Below are 20,787 nucleotides of genomic sequence, written 5' to 3'. Positions count from 1 at the left end.
TCATAGATTAGTTGGCCATAGGTGTTTGGGTTTATTTCTGGGCTTTCTATCCTGTTCCACTGATACGTATTTCTATTTTTGTGCCAATACCATACCATCTTGATGACTGTAGCATTGTAGTAGAGTCTGAAGTCAGGGAGCCTGATTCCTCCAGTTCCGTTTATTCTTTTCAATATTGCTTTGGCTATTCGAGGTCTTTTATGTTTCCATACAGATTTTAAAATATTTTGTTCCAGTTCTATAAAGGATGTCATTGGTAATTTGATAGGGATTGCATTGAATCTATAGATTGCGTTAGGTAATACTGTCATTTTGACTATACTGATTCTTTCAATCCAAGAGCGTGGTATATTTTTCCATCTATTTTTGTCTTTGATTTCTTTCATCAATGTCTGTTTTCAGAGTACAGGTCTTTTGTCTCTTTAAGTAGGTTTATTCCTAGGTATTTTATTCTTTTTGATGTAGTGCTAAATGGGATAGTTTCCCTAGCTTCTCTTTTGGATCTTTCATTGTTAGTATATAAAAATGTAATCAATTTCTGTGTATTAATTTTGTATCCCGCAATTTTATCAAATTCATTGATGCGCTCTAATGGTTTTTTGGTAGTGTCTTTAGGATTTTTTAGGTATAGTATTATGTCATCTGCAAACAGTGATAGTTTTACTTCTTTTCCAATTTGTCTTTTTTTTTTTTTTTTTTCCTTTCTAGGGCCGCTCCTGTGGCATATGGAGGTTCCCAGGCTAGGGGTCGAGTTGGAGCTGTAGCTGCCATCCTACGCCACAGCCACAGCAGTGCAGGACCCAAGCCGCACTGTGACCTACACCACAGCTCACGGCAATGCTGGATCCTTAACCTACTGAGCAAGGCCAGGGATGGAACCCACAACCTCATGGTTCCTAGTCAGATTCATTAACCACTGTGCCATGACGGGAACTCCTTTTCCAATTTGGATTCCTTTTATTTCTTTTTCTTCTCTGATTGCCATGGCTTGGATTTCCAAGACTACGTTGAATAACACTGGTGAAAGACGACATCCTTGTCTTGTTCCTGATCTTACTGGAAATGCTTTCAGTTTTTCACCACTGAGAATGACGTTAGCTGTGGGTTTATCATAAATGGCTTTATTATATTGTGGCAGTCCCCCTCTATGCCCACTCTCTGGAGAGTTTTTATCAGGAATGTGTGTTGAATTTTGTCAAAAGCTTTTTCTGTGGTTATTGAGATGATCATATGGTTTTTATTTTTCACTTTGTTGATGTGGTGTATCACATTGATAGATCTGTGGATATTGAAGAATCCTTGCATTCCTGAGATAAATCCTACTTGACCATGGTGTATGATCTTTTTAATGTATATTTTTATGTGGTTTGCTAATATTTTGTTGAGGATTTTTGTATCTATGTTCATCATTGACTTTGGCCTATAGTTTTTTTTTTTTTTTGTAGTATCTTTGTCTGGTTTTGGTATCAGGGTAATGGTGGCTTCATAGAATGAGCTTAGGAGTGTTTCTTCCTCTACAATTTTCTAGAAAAGTTTCAGAAGAGGTGTTAACTCTTCTTTGAATGCTTGATAGCCATTCACAGCTGAATGGCTTCAGTTGTGAAGCCACTAGGTCCTGGACTTTTGCTTTTTTGCAAGTTTTTTAAATCACATTTTCAATTTCAGTACTTGTGATTGGTCTATTCATATTTTCTACTTCTTCCTTGTTCAGTCTTGGTAGGCTGTACCTTTGTAAGAATCTGTCCATTTCTTCTAGGTTGTCCATTTTATTTGCATACAGTTGCTCACAGTAGTCTCCCATGATCTGCTGTATTTCTGCAGTGTCAGTTGTAACATTTCCTTTTTCACTTCTAATTTTATTGCTTTGAACCCGCAATAAAATTTTTTTTTATTGATGAATCTGGCAGATGGTTATTCTTAATCCATTCATCAATGGACATTTAGATTGTTTCCATGTCTTGGCTATTGTCAATAGTGCTGCTATGATCGTATGGGTGCAAGTATCTTTTTGAATTACAGTTTTGCCCGACTATATGCTCAGGAGTGGGACTGCTGGATCATATGATAATTCTGTATTTAGTTTTCTGAGGAAACTCCATACTGTTTTCCAAGGTGGTTGTGTTCCCTCTTCTCCATGCCCTCTTCAGCCTTTGTTATTTGTAGACTTATTAATGATGGCCATTTGACTGGTGTGAGGTGGTACTTCATTGTAGTTTTGATTTGCATTTGTCTAGTAATTAGTGATGTTGAGCATCTTTTCATGTGCCTACTGACCATCTGTATGTCTTTTTGGGAGAAATGTCTATATTTATGTCTTCTGCCCATTTTTCCATTAGGTTTTGTTGTTGTTGTTGAGTGAGTTGTTTCTACATTTCAGAAGTTATGCCCTTGTTGGTTGCATGGTTTGCAATTATTTTTTCCTATTCCCTATGTTGTCTTTTTGATTTTTTATTTCCTTTGCTCTGCAAAAGTTTGTAAGTTTGATTAGGTTCCATTCATTTATTTTTGTTTTTATTTCTATTTCCTTGGGAGACTGACCTAAGAAAACATTTGTACAGTTTGTGTCAGAGAATGTTTTGCCTATGTTCTCTTCTAGGAGTATTATGGTGTCATGTCTTATGTCTAAGTCTTTAAGCCATTATGAGTTTATTTTTGTGCATGATTTGAGGGTGTGTTCTAGTTTCAATAATTTACATGCAGTTGTCCAGTTTTCCCTCTCACTTATTGAAGAGACCATCTCTTCTCCATTGTATAATCCTTCCATCTTTGTCATAGATTAATTGGGCATAGGTACATAGGTTTATTTCTGGTCTTTCGCTCCTGTTCCATTGATCTAGATTTCTGTTTTTGTGCCATTGCCATTCTGTTTGGATGACAGTAGCCTTATAGTATGGTCTAAACCATGGAGCTAGATTCCTCCAGCTGTTACTCCTTATCAAGACTTTTTTAGCTAGTTGGGGTCTTTTGTATTTTCATATAATTAAAAAATATTTTGTTCTAGTTCTGTGTAAAATGCCATTGGTAACTTGATAGGGATTGCACTGAATTTGTAGATTGCCCTGGGTAGTATAGTCATTTTGACAATACTAATTCTTCCACCTGAAGAGCATGACATATATCTTTCCATCTATTTGTGTCATCTTGACTTTTTTCATCCACTGTATTACGTTTTCAGAGAATGGGTCTTTTGCCTCCTTAGGTAGATTTATTCCTAGGTGTTGTATTCTTTTTGTTAAGTGGGATTGTTTCCCTAATTTCTTTTTCTGATCTTTTTGTTGTTAAGAGTGTAGAAATGCAAGAGATTTCTGTATATTAATTTTGTATCTAGCAACTTTTCCAAATTCATTCAGCTCCAGTAGCATCTTTAGGAATTTATATGTATCATATCATGTAATCTACAGACAGTGATAGTTTTACTTCTTCTTTTCCAATTTAGTTTCCTTTTCTTCTCTGACTGCATGGCTAGGACTTCCAAAACTATGTTGAATAAAAGTTGTGAGAGTGGACATTCTGTTTTGTTCCTGATCTTAGCAGAAGTGCTTTCAGCTTTTCACCATTGAGTATGATGTTAGCTGTGAGTTGGGCATATATGTTTAGGTTTGACAATAGGCCAAGACATGGGCCATTTAACCCCAATGTGTGAAGTTGTTTTCCCTACCAGGGAATGGTAGATAAATACAATAGGTACTGGGCATAGACATGAGGAATGCTGGTACAGTTTATACCTAGCAACTAGAAACAAATTAGGAAAATATGGGGCTGCTGCAGAAGGCCAACCAATTGTGAACTGATATGTCAGGTCTATTAGCCCTACCCCAAACAGTGTAGATGTCATGGCCTCTATTTCTATTGTGATCTGTTCCTTTGATCTGACCACAAAGACTAAAAAGATCTTCTTTAGAAACCTTTGATAATATAATTTCACTTTGCTAATGAAAAATAGTTAGAGCTAAAAAAGAGATTTTTATAGGTTACAAGCTTGCTCTTTTATGTTCCATAAGAATTAGGTCATAGTTATAAGTACATTAAATACTGAGAAGTCAAGTGGAAAGTACAAGAAAAAAGACCATTGTGAATGTCCCCATGATTCACAAATTCATGAGGACATAGTTGATGGATTGGAAAGTTAAAAAAATCAAAGGATGTATGACACATATTAACAGGAAATAAAAAATGTATATAAGCTAAGCCTGTGAAATCAATAAACGAGCAGTCCCACGTAAATGCTGGGTCTGTGTCCATTCTTTCGCCAATGCTGCCCATCCTTCAGGAAACCCTAGACCTCCTGGAGCTGGACTCTGGCATGTTTCTTGAAAGTTTTTATTTTTTATTTTTAAAAATATAGTTGATTTACAACATTGTGCCAATTTCTGCTATACAGCAAAATGACCCAGTCATATATATATACACATTCTTTTTCTCATATTATTCACCATCATGTTCCATTACAAGTAATTGGACATAGTTTCCTATGCTATACAGCAGGACCTCGTTGCTTAACCATTGGAAATGTAATAGTTTGCATCTAGTAACCCAAAATTCCCAGTCCATCCCACTCCCTCCCCACCACCAAAGTCTGCTCTCCAAGTCCATGAGTTTACCTCTTTTCTGAAGATAGGTTCATTTATGCCGTTTATTAGATCCTAGATATGTGATATCATATGTTATTTGTCTGTCTCTTTCTGACTTACTTTACTTAGTATGAGAGTCTCTAGTTCCATCCATGTTGCTGCATTACTGTGTTCTTTTTTATGGATGAGTAGTATTCCACTGTGTATATATACCAAATCTTAATTGCATTCATCTGTTAATGGACATTTATGTTGTTTCTATTTCTTGGCTATTGTGAATAGTGCTGCAATGAACATGGGGGTGCATGTGTCTTTTTCAATGAAAATTTTGTCTGGATATATGCCCAGGAATAAGATTTCTGGGTCATATGGTAGTACTATATTTACTTTTCTGAGGTACCCCCCTACTGTTTTCCATAGTGGTTGTACCAATTTACATTCACACCAACAGTGTAAGAGGGTATCCTCTTCTCCACATTCTCTCCAGTATTTGTTATTTGTTGACTTGTTAATGATGGCCATCCTGACTGGTTTGAGGTGTTATCTCACTGTAGTTTTGATTTGCATTTCTCTTAATAATTATTGATGTTGAGAATTTTTTCATGTGCCTGTAGGCCATTTGTGTATCTCTGAAGAAATGTCTACTCAGGTCTTCTGCCCATTTTTCAGTTGGGTTGGTTTTTTTGCTGTTGTTGTATAAGTTGTTTGTATATTTTGGAGATTAAGCCCTTATTGGTCACATCATTTGCAACTATTTTCTGCCATTCCGCAGGTTGTCTTTTTTTTCTTTTTTTAAAATTTCCTTTGCTGTGCAAAAGCATCTATGTTTGATTAGGTCCCATTGGTTTATTTTTATTTTTATTTTTTATTTCTGTTGCCTTTTGGAGACTGACCTAAGAAAACATTTGTACAACTGATGGAAGAAAATGTTTTTCTACATTACCTTCTAGGAGTTTTATGGTGTCTTGTCTTAATGTTTAGGTCTTTAAGTCATTTTGAGTTTATTTTTGTGCATGTTGTGAGGGTGTATTCCAGTTTCATTGATTTACATGCAGCTGTCCAGTTTTCCAGCACAACTTGCTGAAGAGACTGTCTTTTTCCCATTTTATATTCTTGCCTCCTTTGTCAAAGATTAATTGACCATAGTTGTCTGGGTTTATTTTTGGGTTCTCTGTTTTTTTTCCATTGGTCTGTATGTCAGTTTTGATACCAGTACCATACTGTCTTGATCAGTGTAGCTTTGTAATACTGTCTGAAGTATGGGAGAGTTATGCCTCCTGCTTGGTTTTTGTTCCTCAGGATTGCTTTGGCAATTCTGGGTCTTTTATGGTTCATATAAATTTTTGGATTGTTTGTTCTAGTTCTGTGAAAAATATCCTGGGTAATTTGACAGGGAGTGCATTCAATCTGTAGTTTACTTAGATTAGTATGGCCATTTTAACAATATTAATTCTTCCAATTCAAAATGGAATATCTTTCCATTTCTTTGAATCCTCTTTAATTTACTTGATTAATGTCTTATAGTTCTCAGCATATAAATCTTTCACCTCCTTAGTCAGGTTTTTTTCTAGGTATTTAATTTTTGGGGTGCAATTTTAAAAAGTGTTATATTTCTTTTCTAATATTTCATTGTTAGTATACAGAAATACAACCAATTTCTGAATGTTAATCTTTTATCCTGCTACTTTGCTGAATTCATTGATCAGTTTGAGTAGTTTTGGTGTGGCGTCCTTATGGTTTTCTATATCATGTCATCACACAGAGTGACAATTTTACTTCTTCTCTTCCAATTTGGATAACTTTTAATTGTTTTGTTTGTCAGATTGCTGTGGTAGGATTTTCAATACTATGTTGAATAAAAGTGGTGAGAGTGGGCATCCTTGTCTTGTTATAGATTTTAGTGGTAAGGCTTTCAGCTTTTCTCCTTTGAGTATTATATTGGCTGTGAGTTTGTCATAAATGGTTTTGATCACATTAAGGTATGTTCTCTCTATACCCACTTTGGTAAGAGTTTTTATCATGAATGGATGTTGATTTTGTCAAATGCTTTTTCTGCATCTATTGAGATGATCATGTGTTTTGCTTTTTTCCCCCTTTGGATTTTAGGACCACACTCATGGCATATGGAGATTCCTGGGCTAGGGGTTGAATTGGCACTGTAGCTGCTGGCCACATCCACAGCAACATGGGGGTCAAGCTGCATCTGTGACCTACGCCACAGAAATGCAGGATCTAAGCCATGTCTGGACCTACACCACAGCTCATGCAATGCTGGATCATTAACCCACTGAGCAAGGCCAGGGATTGAACACGTGCCCTCATGGGTACCAGTTGGATTCATTAACCACTGAGCCATGACAGGAACTCTGATCATGTGGTTTTGATTTTTCTTTTGTTAATGTGGTGTATGATATTGATTGATTTGTGTATGTTGAATCATCCCTCTGAACCTGGGGTAAATCCCATTTGGTTGCGGCGTGTGATCTTTTTTATATGTTGATGAATTCAGTTGGCTAGATTTTTGTTGAGAATTTTTGTGTCTATATTCACCAAAGATATTGGCCTATAATTTTTTTGGTAGTATCTTTGATTTTGCTATTAGGGTGATGGTGGCTTCATAGAATGTCTTTGGGAGTGTTCCTTCTTCTTCAACATTTTGAAAAAGTTTAGCAATGATGGGTATAAGTTCCTTGTATGTTTGGTTGAATTCGCCTGTGAAGCCATCTGGTCCTGGACTTTTGTTTGTAGGGAGGGTTTTTATGACATATTCAATTTCATTTCTAGTGATTGGTGGGTTTAATTCATCTATTTCTTCCTCATTCTGTTTGGGTGGGCTCTAAGTCTCTAGAAAGTTGTTCATCTACGTTGTCAAATTCATAGTATTCTCTTTTTGTTTTCTTCAGTATCTGTTGAGATTTCTTTTTCATTTCTTTTTTTCTTTGAGTTCTTTCTCTCCCCTTCTTGGTTATTTTGGCCAAAGGTTGGTCAATTTTGTTTACCCTTTCAAAGAAGCATCTCTTGGTTTTATTGATTTTTTTCTATTGTTTTTCTAATCTATTTTATTGATTTCCTCTCTGATCTTTATAATTTCCTTCCTTTTGCTGACTTTAGGTTTTATTTGTTCTTCTTTTCCTAGTTGGTGGGTTAAGTTGTTGATTTGAAATTTTTCTTCTTTTTTGAGGAAGGGCTGTATTGCTATGAACTTCCCTCTAAGGATTGCTTTGGCAACATCCCGTAGATTTTGAATGGTTGTTTCTTCAATATCATTTGTCTCAAGGTATTTTTTAATTTCCCTTTTGATTTCTTCATTGATCCATTGGTTTTTTAATAGCATATTGTTTAGTCTCCATGTAGTCAGTTTTTTTTTTTTTCATTTCTTTTCCTGAGGTTGATTTCTAATTTCATGCCATTGTGGTCAGAGATGATACTTGAAATAAATTCTATAATCTTAAATTTGTTGAGGTTATTTTTGTGCCCCAGTATGTGGTCAGTCCTTGAGAATGTTCCATGTGTATTTGAAAACAATGTATATTCTGATTTTTTTTGGATGTAATGTCCTGAAAATGTCAATTGAATCTAACTTTTCTATCGTGTCATTAAGGATCTCTGTTGCCTCAGTGATTTTCTGTCTAGACGATCTGTCCAGTGATGCGAATGGGGGTGTTAAAGTCTTCTATTACTGTATTCCCATCAATTTCTCCCTTTATGTCTGTTAGTATTTGTTGTATGTTTCTGGGTGCTCCTACTTTAGGGGCATATATATTGATGACTGTAATATCCTCTTCTTGAATGGATCCTTTTATCATTAAATAGTGTCCTTTATCTTTTTATGGCCTTCACTTTAAAGTCTATTTTGTCTGATATGAGTATTGCAGCTCCTGCTTTCCTGTCTTTTCCATTTGCATGAAATATCTTTTTCCATCCCCTCACTTTCAATTTACATGTGTCCTTTGCCTTAAGGTGAGTCTCTTGTAGACAGCATATTGTAGGCTCTTACTTTTTTTAAAAATCAATCTGCCACTCTGTGTCTTTTGATTGGAGCAGTCAGTCCATTGTCATTTAAGGTAATTATTGATAAATATGTATTTATTGCCATGTTAAACCTTGTTTTCCACTTGATTCTATGTTTCCTCTTTTTCTTTTGGTTGAATGATTTCCTTTTATTTTATGCTTGTGTCTTTTTTTTTTTTTTTGTGGATGTAATGTTTGATTTGTGGTTGCCCTGTTTTTTTTAAGTATGTTAACCCCTTCCTGCATCTGCTTACTTTAGCCTGAGTGTCATACAGGCTCAAACACAGTCTTAAAAAAAAGGATCTAGATTTTCTTACTTTCCTTCCTCACAAAATGATTTTGAAGTCCTTTCCTAACATCTTCATATCTGTCCTTTTGCTGTTTCTTGTGTTTACCATTGCTTTTACAATAGGTTTTATTTTCCCCTTTTAGATTTGTATACTGGTTTATTTAAGAGATTGCTTTCCAATTGTGATTTCCTCCATCCTATTTTTTCTTACTTTGTTTTTATTTAGAGGAGCCCTTTCAGCATTTCTTTTAGAATGGTTTTAGTGTTGCTGTAGTCTTAGTTTTTGTTTGTTGGAGAAATTCTTTATTCCTCCTTCTATTTTAAATGAGATTCTTGCTGGGAAGAGTATTCTAGGCTGCAAATTTTTCTCTTTTAGAACTTTGAATATCTTGCCACTCCCTTTTGGTTATCGTGTCTTTGTAGAGACATCAGATGATAGCTTTATGGGGATTCCCTTATAATTAAGTCTTTGTTTTTCTCTTGCCGCCTTTAGAATCTTCTCTTTAACTTTTGTCATTTTTATTATGTCTTGGTTTTGGCCTGTTTGGGGCCCTCTGTGCTTCCTGTATTTTGAAATATGTTTCCTTTAGATTTGGAAAGTTTTCAGCCATCATTTCCTCAAATATATTTTCAATCCCCTTTTCTTTTTCTTTTCCTTCTGGAATCCCTATTATATGTAGATTGGCCCACTTTATATTATCCCATAGATCTCTTATATTGCTTTCATGTTTTTTTAATTTGGTTTTTTGTCTGCTGTTCTGGTTGAGTGATTTCCATTATTCTATATTCCAAATCACTGATTTGATCCTCTACATTATTCATTCTACTCTTCAGTGCCTTTAACTCAGCTTGTTTCTCTGCAAATGAATTTTCTATTTTTTCTTGCTCCTCTTTCTTCTTTCTAGTTCCTTTCTAAAGTAACCTGCATATCTGCTCTTAATTCCTTCATACTCACTCTTAATTCCTTCAGTATTTTTACTGTCTCCTTTTTGAACTCAGTGTCTGTTAGAATGCTGAGGACTGTTTTAATGTTTGCTCCCTGAGGTGAATTCTCCTGTTCTTTTAACTGGGAATAGTTACTGAGTGTCTTCATTTTGCTTATATTTTTCTTATTCTGTGAGTTTAGGGAAAACAACTACTGTAGTCTTGGAATCTATTATATGCTTGAGCATCCCTGGGTATTTTATGAGAGTGTGCTTTTTATTTTTATGGTGCTGTGCATGGTTCCAGGGAGGAGGCAATGGGCAGAGCTAGTAGCTAGTGCCTGGTTGTTGGGCCATTGAGAGTGGCAAGGACCTGTGGGAAAGTGGACCCCCCACTGCTCCTAGTTGCTGGGTCCTGAGGAGTGACAGTGATCAGGCAGATGTAGGTGTTGCCCAGATCATTTGGCAGTGGCAGCAGCAGGGTGAGTTCATTCCCAGGGGAGTGAGAGCAACAATGGGTGGTGCTCAATTGCAGTGCCCTCTTCTCTGCCAACCTCTGAGGTGCCTGGGGCCGCAGGTGGTGCCCGTTCACAGACTCCTAGTGGTGGTGGGCAGTGCTCACCTCTGGTGTCTGACTGCTGTGGTTTGTCCCCACTGCCTGTAGATCACACAAGAGGCACCATATCATGCTTAACCCCCCACTGCCCTTACCCCACACTACAGGTGCCCAGCCACCCACCCATAGCTCACACCCGTAGCCTGTGCAAGTGGCACCTTGCCACCCATAGTCTGCTCCAGAGGCAGCCTGCACTCTGAGAGTCTGCTCGTGTGCAGAAAAAATATTCCTATGGTGGTCTGCCCCTCCTCCTCTTATCCTCCCCAACAATTGTGCCTTGCTTCTCCTGCAGGCCTAGATCTCCTCCAGGGTTCCCTCAGTTATGGTGCTCAGCCACACTGGTACACTGCTCCCTAGCCCCTCAGTTTGTCTTCACACAGCAACCCTAGTCCTCTCCCTGGAACTGACCTCTAAAGCCTGAGTCTCAGTGCCCAGCCCCTGCCCATGCATCTCAGGCTGTGGTGTCCAGGGAGGCGGTCAGATGATCTATATGCCTTGCACTCTGCTTTGCCCTCTCCAGCCCAGCTGCTGCATTTTTCTCCCCGACTTGAGGTCCCTCTGTCTCAACTGATCTCCCCATCAGTTAGGTGGCTTTCCAGGGTGTGGGTTCCTTTCCTCTTTAACAGCTGCCTCTCCAGAGTGCCAGTCCCACTCTGATTCCTTTTCTCTTCCTCCTTTTTGTTCTACCCAGTTATGTGGCCCTTTTTGGAGGCCCAAGGTCTTCTGCCAACATTCAGTAGATGTTCTGTGTGAATTGTTCTACATGTGGATTTTTTTTTTTTTTTGGTCTCTTTAGGGCCAACACTAAAAAGGCATACGGAGGTTCCCAGGCTAGGGGTCGAATTGGAACTGTAGCTGCTGGCCTATGCCACAGCTACAGCAATGCCAGATCCAAGCTGCGTCTGTGACCTACACCACAGCTCATGGCCAACACTGGACCCATAACCCACTGAGTGAGGCCAGGGATTGAACCTGCAACCTCATGGTTCCTAGTCGGATTCATTTCTGCTGTGCCATGATGGGAACTCCCAGATGGTTTTTTTTTTTTTTTCATGTGTTTGTGGGAGAAGGTAAGCACCAGATCTTACTCCTCTGCCATCTTGATCCTTCCCCCCCCACCTTTTTTTCTTCAAGTTTGGTTAAAGGTTTATAAGTTTTACCTAAGGTTTATAAGTTTTGTTTATCTTTTCTAAGAATCAGCTTTTAGTTTCATTGCTCTTTTCTATGATTTTCTTTGTATTTATTTCTGCTCTGATCTTTATGATTTCTTCTGCTAACTTGGGGTTTTGTCTTCTTTCTCTAGTTGCTTTAGGTATAAAGTTAGGTTGTTTGAGATTTTTCTTGTTTCCTGAGGTAAGACTGTATTATAAACTTCCTTCATAGAACTGCTTTTGCTGCATCCCATAGGTTTTGGATTGTCATGCTTTTGTTGTCATTTGTCTCCAGGTATTTCTTGATTTCCTCTTTCATTTATTCAGTGATCCACTGGTGGTTTAGTAGCATATGGTTTAGTCTGCATGTGTTTGTGGTTTTTTTTGCCATTTTTCTTGTAGATGATTTCTAGTCTCATTGTGCCGTGGCTAGAAAAAAATACTTGACCCGATTTTAATTTTCTTCGGTTTACCATGGCTGGCTTTGTGGCTCAGCATGTGATCTATCTTGGAGAATGTTCTGTGTGCACTTGAGAAGAATATATTCTGTTTCTTTTGGAATGTACTATAAATATCATGTCCTCCTGGTCTAACGTCATTTTAAGCCTGGGTTTCCTTATGGATTTTCTGTCTGGATGATCTGTCCATTGCTGTAAATGGGGTATTAAAATCCCCCACTATATATGAAAATTCCCTGGGGCCTCTGCTACCAGTATCCTTGACCCCTCCCTCCATGAACCACAGCCAATCCCCACCTCCCAAGAAACCCACAGGTCAGTTTGGCCCAGGCTCCTACAGAATCACTGCTTTACCCTGGGTCCCAGTGCACATAAAACTTTGTGTATGCCCTCTAAGAATGGAGTCTTTCTTTTTCCCAGTCAAGAAAGACTTGTAGCTCCTGTACAAAGCCCTGCTGGCTTTCAAAGTCAAATGCTCTGGGGGCTCCTCCTCCCAGTGACAGACTCCCAGGCTGGGGAGCCTAACGTGGGACTCAGAACTCTCACTTCTGTGGGAGAACCCCTGTGATATAATTATTTTCAAGTTTGTGGGTTGTCCACCCATTGGGTATAGGATTTGATTATATCACAAGAGTCTCCCCACTACCATCTTATTTGGTTTCTGGTCTTCATAGAATATCTTTTTTGGTAGGTTCTGGTCTTTTTTTGTCAATGGTTGTTCAGCAGTTAGTTGTGATTTTGGTGTTTTTGCGAGAGGGGGTGAGCTCAAGTCCTTCTACTTTGCCATCCTGTCTCCTCTTTCAGGCCTTAAATAACGTGGTTATTTTAATGAAACTTCAGAAATTTCCTTATATTTTTATACTTCCTCCTTATTAAGTCAATAACTCAACTACTCCTTGCTTTCTTAAGGGACAGGAGATATCCCACCACTCCACCTGTGAAAGACTCATACTCATTTTGACCAGAACCAATTTAGAAGACGCTTGTGGGACCTTGCAATAAATACTCCAGTGGTAGTGGAGGGTCACTAGGAATACTCCATTCCTAGTGACCCTCAGATTCACACAATTTATCATTTATCCTGCATTCTCAAGGTGTGGAGCAGAGGTGTTCACGATTAGCTTCGGAATAGCATTTAGAAGTGCTAAAGTGCTTAAAAGACTGAATAACAGCTGACAAGAAGCACAGTTGGATGTGGTCTGCAGTAACCTGACCCCTGCCTCCACATGCCACCTGTGCTCTATGGATGCACTCAGTTGAACTGCCCTCTGGCATGTGAATGAGTGACCTCTGCCTAGAATTCTATCATGGCTCACCCTATACTAGTCTACCCCTGAGCCTGGGCAGACTTTCACTCATCATTCAGGGTTCACTTGGATGGCACTTGCCTGGAAGTTGTCCTTTAATGACAAAAGCAGTCCTTCCCTAATAAAGTATCAAATACTTGTAGTTACAAAAAGTTAAAATTCCCCCAGGTGGTGATACTTTACAAGAAAAACACAATGACCCCTTTTGAATAGCCTATATAAGCCTGCTGGTGCTTCCTCCCACCCACTGCTACCCTGAGCACCTCCTGGTCTCCTACCCTCTTGCTGGATGTCAGGAGCCTCTTTTCCCTTCCCAACCACAGTTAATTCTCAGGTAATTCTGCATGTAACTATGCCTACAGAAGAATTCTGATGTAGTATGAAAGTGGAGTTTGAGCCATGCTGTTGAAGAACCTCTCTTTTCCTTCCTGCAGGGAAGCTCTTGGTAAATGTCTTATAAATTTTGAGTCTATGCTCAACTACTTTCTCCATATTTACACTCCCATGTCTAGGATTCTTATCCCTCTGAGGGACTCCTGTGTCTTCTAGTACCTTCTCTATGGTGGTCTTCATCACACAATATCCTAATGATTTGCTGCCTCACCTATAACCTTTTTCAGACTTCACAAATTGAGGGCAGAACCTGGGCATCCTGGTCACTGCCAGATTCCCAGCTTCTGCTTAGACATGGCAACCAATTATGGGCTGTTCTTGGTACAGAACAGTCCAGTCCATACTTGGTACTTACAGTAATCCTAAAGGATATGTACCAGCATTACTCCAATTACATGGATGTGAGGCTACATACAGAGAAGCCAAGTCACTGTTTCAAGACCACAGAGCTATTTAGCGGTGAACCAGCATTTGGACCTATGGCCTGACTTCAGAACGATTAATACATAGTGGTTGCTCATACAGTAGCTTGTTTTCCCTTTTCTTGTCTTCCCTCTTATGTGCTCTATCTGTGAACAAAATATGTGAACCAGAATTGGCAAGAAAGTCAGCCTGTGATGTGCCCTCTAGCCTTTCCTGGATTCCAGCGCATGCTTTCCATCTACTCTGGTGATGGTGAGAGCCAGATGTGAACCCCTAAAGATGGTACTGAGCAGGGGCCAGGATTTCAGACATCCAATTAGGAGGACCTAAGTTTCAACCCTACCTACTGCTACCTCCTAACTCTGTACTTGGGCAATATTTTACTTCTACATGCCACACCTCCCTCATCCATAAAATGGGGATCATTCCATTTCCTTGACAAAGCTGCTGTGCAGATTAAATAAGCCCATGACTCTGAAATGTTAATGCAGTGCCTGGACCCAGCACTGACTTCTTATTGTTGTAAAAGATCAATAACAAGTTTGGCCAACCTGAGTCAACTTTGTGTAAAATTATCCTATGATCAGAAATGAAAGTTGTTCTCTTCCCGGTGAACAAGTTCTTGAAAAACATTTAAACAAAGCTTACTGAATTTGCTTGGCTTTTCTTAGAAAATGCTTTTCATATTTACTCAGCCATGATGCTCCAAGACTGAGCTTTATCATAAAATGCAGATGGTGTACCTAAGTGTAAACTAGAAATAAAAATAACAATTTCCTAAAAACACACATCCAGTAGAGAATAGCCAACCAATTAGTAAAACAGTCCCCCATCTTCTTTTTCCATCTTAGAATTATTTGGGTATCATCCTTCTCTCTGAAAAATGCTAGGTCACATTTTCTCTCCCTATATTTTTTCTAAGGTAGTTTGGAAGAAAACACTTGTTCCTTCTTGTTCTGTCTTCTACCTAACAATTAATTAAAAGTACTGGAGTGTGTAAAGTTTATTAACAACCTTCTAGTCCTGTGTCACATGGCTGTTGCAAGGTCAGAAACTAAAAGCTCCCCATTTAAGGTATTATAATTATTATTCACAGAAGAAAGGGTTAAAAACACAACAGCTTTAGGGCAGTTGGGATAAGGAGTAGTATTTATAGGAAAAATATTAACATGCCAAGACAATGTACTATATGAACTATTTCAAGTAAAAAGCTGCAACTGTGCCTTTGGTGAATTATATAGGGAATTATATATTAATTTCTTCCTATGAACTCAAGAAATAAAAGTGAACTTAATTATTCTTTAGCACCAGAAAATAATTCTATAATTCCTAATTTTCACTAATTAGTCTTGGGACTGCTCAGGATTTTTCCAAATTAGTAAAGTTTTATAGTAAAAATAATTTTATTCTTCTAAAAGTGAATTTAAGCAGAATCCTGTGGTGAAGTATATAATAAGATTACACTCTTAAAGTAGTTAAGAGCACAAGATAAATTTTCTTCCACTCTTGGAGAAAAGCTTAATTATGAAAGGAATTTGGGCCATTTCCCCCTTTCTCTCCAGGGCTCAGAGAATTCTCCTTCTCCTGGGTCACTGGTACATAGCCTGTGAGTCTGTACAAAGGTTCTGAATTTCAAAGGGAGGAAAATGACAGTCCTGGAGTTAGGTTTCTGTAGTTTCATGCCACTTGTGCGTGAACCCCACTCACCAGCTTTCCCCTCTGCTGCGCAGACCTGGTCTCTCGCAAGGTGTACACGTCTCCACAGACAGAGATCTCGCGCCAGACCCCGGGCTGGGACTCCTCCGTGAAGCCCCCTCTTGGATGCATCACCAAGACGCCGTTGGTCGTGAGCCCATCCATGTGGCCATCAGGGTTTTTCCACTTTGCTGCCTTTTCCTGGAGAGCATGTCACAGAGAAGATTACGTTCAGCATGAAGGGATTCCAGAATCGCTTTCAAGGACTAGGGAGGGGTAAGGGGCAGCAAGTGATTAATTTTCATTTTCTGCTTGAAGCTAAATATACAATGAGTCTGACAAAATGAAAGAAGTGCAAACATGGACGAATGACTTAGTGCTTGGATACACATTATATTTATCTTGGGCGCTTCAAAAACAGAACCTGATGCGTGGGCCTCTCCCTCAGAGATGCTGAAAACGAAAATCGAACCAGAAGCCTTGGGCAAAGCAAACCTTTTGGCCACAATTAAATGTTATATATGATAATAATGGGTGTTTTTCTAGAAACAATGTACTTAGTAACAGTACTTACTCCAAGGAATATGTTCTTGGAAGAGTCGAATCCGGCTGCGAATATCCGTGCTGTGTAAGGTTCATTCCTGTCACAGACTATCCTGCAGGCAAACCTGGATATGGTGCTTTGTGTGATCTGGGCCTCATCATTATTCTGACTGCCAGAGATTGTGTCTGTAACAACGAAGTCGATGGGGCTTTCTGTTGACCTGCCCACCTAAAAAAATCAAGTAATACTCATGATCCACGTGAAAAACATGCTGCCAACCGTATTTTGTTCACATGAAGTGAGTAGAGAGGATCTCTTTAACATTCCTTATCTCTACTATGAAGGTCAGGACTCAGGACCTAATGAAAAAATTTGCAGTTCTGCTCCTTTTCTCTTTTTAAAGATGATGTGGTAACCAGCCGTCAGATTGTCAATGTTAAGAGAAAAGCTCATTTTTGTGTTCTGGAGGAAAACAGATCTCACCCCAAATAGGTGTTATCTTGAATCAGGTAGAAACATTACTACTTTTTCAACAAATCACTCTTTTTTTTTTTCCAATTTAATTTCCAGTGAGAAAACAAGATTTTAAAGGAAGCCAGCAAACAAAAGAACTATCTACTCCACTCTGGTGCTTGCCCAGCTCCAGGGACTGGTTTTTCCCCACTGAGTGAATCCTCCAGTGACTCACAGCACAGAGCAAGAAGAGCTCCAACCAAGACACAGACGCATTGCCCGTTTCCATTACTCAGCATAAATGAGAGTGACGTAAAGGGTTTACAAGTCAGCCCAGGGAAGTCCCAAGTCTGAGATGCAGTCTCATGACAGATTTAAAAAACTGCTCTTAACATTTCAATTTTGGATTTTTAAACTTCCTTGGGAAACTCTAAAAAGCTGTCAATAATATTTTACTGGCTTACTTGCCTTGGTAAGTTTAAATGCTGCCTGAAAGATACATTTCAGGAGCATGATTTTAGAGGTCTAACAAAGCTCTTCATACTCAATAAATCCAAGTAAGACGGGCACTGCTGTGTCCTGTAAACTGGGAAGTATTTGTTTACAAGTAAGGAAATCCCTATCACAAAACATTTAAATGTCTATGTAATGATCTATGAATCCCTAACTGAAATACACAGATAAATGTTACATGTGCCAAAGACATTTCTTATAACTTATAGGTAAATGAATCATTTCTTCTTAAATTATATATATATATATATATAAATATATATATATATATGTACAAATTGTCCTTTCAGGGCTGCACCTGCATCATATGGAAGTTCCTAGGCTACAGGTTGAATTGGAGCTGCAGCTGCTAGCCTATGCCATAGCCACACCAGATCCAAGCCACCCCTGCGACCTACACCACAGCTCGCGGCAACGCCAGATCGGTTTAACCCACTGAGTGAGGCCAGGGATTGAAACCGTGTCCTCATGGATCCTATTTGGGTTGGTTACTGCTGAGCCAAAGGAGAACTCCCTGTTAAATGATATTAATGTTCTCTCCTAACAATAGCAACTTTGATTCTTTCAATGGAAGGAACACACAGAGCGCCCAGATGTATACATATAAAGCCCCCAAAAGTCAACTTTCCAGGTATCTTTATCTTGTTTTCAAAATTTTATCTAAAACATAAACAATGTAAGACTTTTTTTTTAAATTCAAATAGATAAAGGTGAAATAAATATAAAAAATATACCTTGCATCATTTAGGTCTGCCTGCTTTGTGGAACAATATTTATTATTAAATTTCTTTTGTAAATTTCACATATACATTCTCACACATAGACTATCTCTGTCAAACCAACAATCTATTTTCTCTTGTTTTTTACAACCCTTAATTTCTTATCCTAATGAAATGTGCCTGGAATAATCTAAACCGCTGGGTTTACCGAAACTCATCACCTTGAATTGCATATTGCCTGAATGTATGCATTTTGGGTTTAGAAAACATATAACTTGTTTAAAAATGCAACATAAAATCTAAATTAGAGATATTATAAAATCACATCATATGACTAATCTTCTAGAAGTTGCAGAATCTTCCCTCTTCTAGATTTAAAAACTGGGTGTGTAAATCAGAAGCTCTACTGACTCAGACCACTCTAATTTTTTGAAGCCTTTTTTTTTTTTAAGCCACTCTCATAGTTACTTTCAAGTATATAATATAGTACTAACTATAATCACCATACTGTATATTACAGCCCCAGAATTTATTCATCTTACAGCTGGAAGTCTGTACTGTCTGACCAATATCTCCCCATGCCCCCCTCCCCCCAGCCCCTGGTAACTACCACTCTAATCTGTTTTTATGGTTTTGATTTTTTAAAAGTTTTATATCTAAGTGATATTGCACATCATTTGTCTTTCTCTGTTTATTTCACTTTAAAAAGTTGTTCTTTCTTTTTTTATCAACTATATTTAAAATTTTTTTAAATTATGCAAATGAATTTATCACATCTGTAGTTGTATAATGATCATAACAATCTGATTTCACAGGATTTCCATCCCACAGCCCAAGCACATCCCCCCACCCCCCAAACTGTCTCCTCTGGAGACCATAATATTCTTAATATCTGTGAGTCAGCATCTGTTCTGTAAAGAAGTTCAGTCTGTCCTTTTTTCAGATTCCACATTGTCAGTGAAAGCATTTGATGCTGGTGTCTCAAGTTGTTTTTTCTTAATTAGAAAAGTAACAAATGCACTGCAAACTATTTCCCAAATATAGAGAAATATACAGACTACTCCAAACTCAGAAACAAATGTCCTGAACCTCTCTCTATTCCAATGAAGCTGAGAAATAAAATATGAATAGTACTAAAACTGCCTGGTTATCACAAAAAAACCCAGAGCTCTCACAAAGACACAGGCTGACCTAATTTCTGTCACCTCTGTGAGAGGGCAAAGACTTTTCAAGCTCTGTTAAAAGCTCAAAGCTAAAACCATACTCCAATAGAATGTCACACAACTGCTCCTTGTCTATAGAGATTACTCTCTTCAAGAAAGGCTATTCCGATTTCATCCCAATGTATTAAATTAATGTCTTGATGAATTAACTGAAATTGCCTGTAAAATGTGACATTTTATTTCAACTGGAACATAGTGTTAGGATCAATTATTTCAAGTCATGATACTTATCTGACTGGACATGCAAGGTTTATTGGTTCAAGTCTAATCTGTAGAGTATCTATATATTTCTGTACACAAACCTCATGTTGCTTTTGCCAGGAAAAAAAATCAAAGCCACTTTCCTAATAAAAACTCACTGAATGTGGAAGACTTGGAGCCTGTGCTTGCTTTTGACTGTTGGGTTAACTCCACATTATTTTAAGGGCAGTCATGTGGCCCATTCAAGATGTATCTGGATTTCACCTAACAGTCATAGGGCAGCCACGGGGAGAATTTTAACTCCTTGCTGCTGACAGGCATGTATACAGCATCTTGGGGCCCTTTCAACTGTGTATATATAAGAGGTAAGTTTGAGTCTGCCCGGCTGTCAAAGTCGGCACAGGTCAAATGGTACAGAAGTACCTGAAAGGGCTTCCCCTTCCCCAGACCAAGTCTGCCCACATGTCCCTGCATCTGTAACCTTATTTTCTGACTTCCCTCCTATGACAAGGATGGAATATTGCTGCTCCTATCCAAGAGCCATCGCTTCACGGTGCTGGCGCCCCAACATTCTCCCTTTCCCAAGGATCCTGTCCCTGACACTGACCCCTCTTGCTCCTGAATCATCCATTTCTCTCCATAGTGGATCCTGCCATCAGACACCAAACATTCTGGATCTTCTCAAAGTCTGTGTGCAGTAAAGGACCAGGTTTTTTTTTTTTGTTTAGTTTTTAAATTTCAACTTGTCACAGAGTGCCTTTTTAAAGATATTAACAAAAGTTGAATGTTTTCTGCATCTATTGAGATGATCATGTGGTTTTTTACTTTTCTTTTGTTAATGTGGTGTACAACATTGATTGATTTGTGTATGTTGAACCATCCTTGTGAACCTGGGATGAATCCCACCTGTGGTGTATGATCTTTTTTATATGTTGTTGGATTCGGCTGGCTAAAATTTTGTTGAGAATTTTTGCGTCTATATTTATCAAAGATATTGGCCTACAGTTTTCTTTTTTGGTGGTATCTTTGTCTGGTTTTGGAATTAGGGTGACGGTGGCATCATAGAATGTCTTTGGGAGTGTTCCTTCTTCTTTGACCTTTTGAAAAAGTTTAAGGAGGATGGGTATAAGTTCCTCTTTGTATGTTTGGTAGAATTCACCTGTGAAGGCAGCTGGTCCTGGACTTTTATTTGTAGGGAGTGTTTTTATGACATATTCAACTTCATTTCTAGTGATCAGTCTGTTCAGTTGATCTATTTCTTCTTGATTCTATTTTGGCAAGTTGTAAGTCTCTAGAA

At 38.4% G+C, this 20,787-nt stretch overlaps 1 protein-coding gene across 1 annotated transcript in view; it reads right to left on the bottom strand.

The window, feature by feature from the left end:
* Window positions 1–20,787, bottom strand: part of PELI2 (pellino E3 ubiquitin protein ligase family member 2) — a 206,708-nt gene that overhangs the window by 9,538 nt on the left and 176,383 nt on the right. The window contains exons 4-5 of the mRNA XM_047767420.1: window positions 16,412–16,609; window positions 15,850–16,038 (exon numbers count right to left, since the gene is read on the bottom strand). Coding sequence (XP_047623376.1) covers window positions 15,850–16,038; window positions 16,412–16,609 — 387 coding nt within the window. The remainder of the gene's footprint in view (window positions 1–15,849; window positions 16,039–16,411; window positions 16,610–20,787) is intronic.

This window comes from Phacochoerus africanus, chromosome 2 (genome assembly GCF_016906955.1).
Source record: "Phacochoerus africanus isolate WHEZ1 chromosome 2, ROS_Pafr_v1, whole genome shotgun sequence".
Taxonomy (NCBI): domain Eukaryota; kingdom Metazoa; phylum Chordata; class Mammalia; order Artiodactyla; family Suidae; genus Phacochoerus; species Phacochoerus africanus.
Note: the sequence above shows the minus strand (reverse complement) of the source record. Positions and strands in the feature narration are given on the sequence as shown.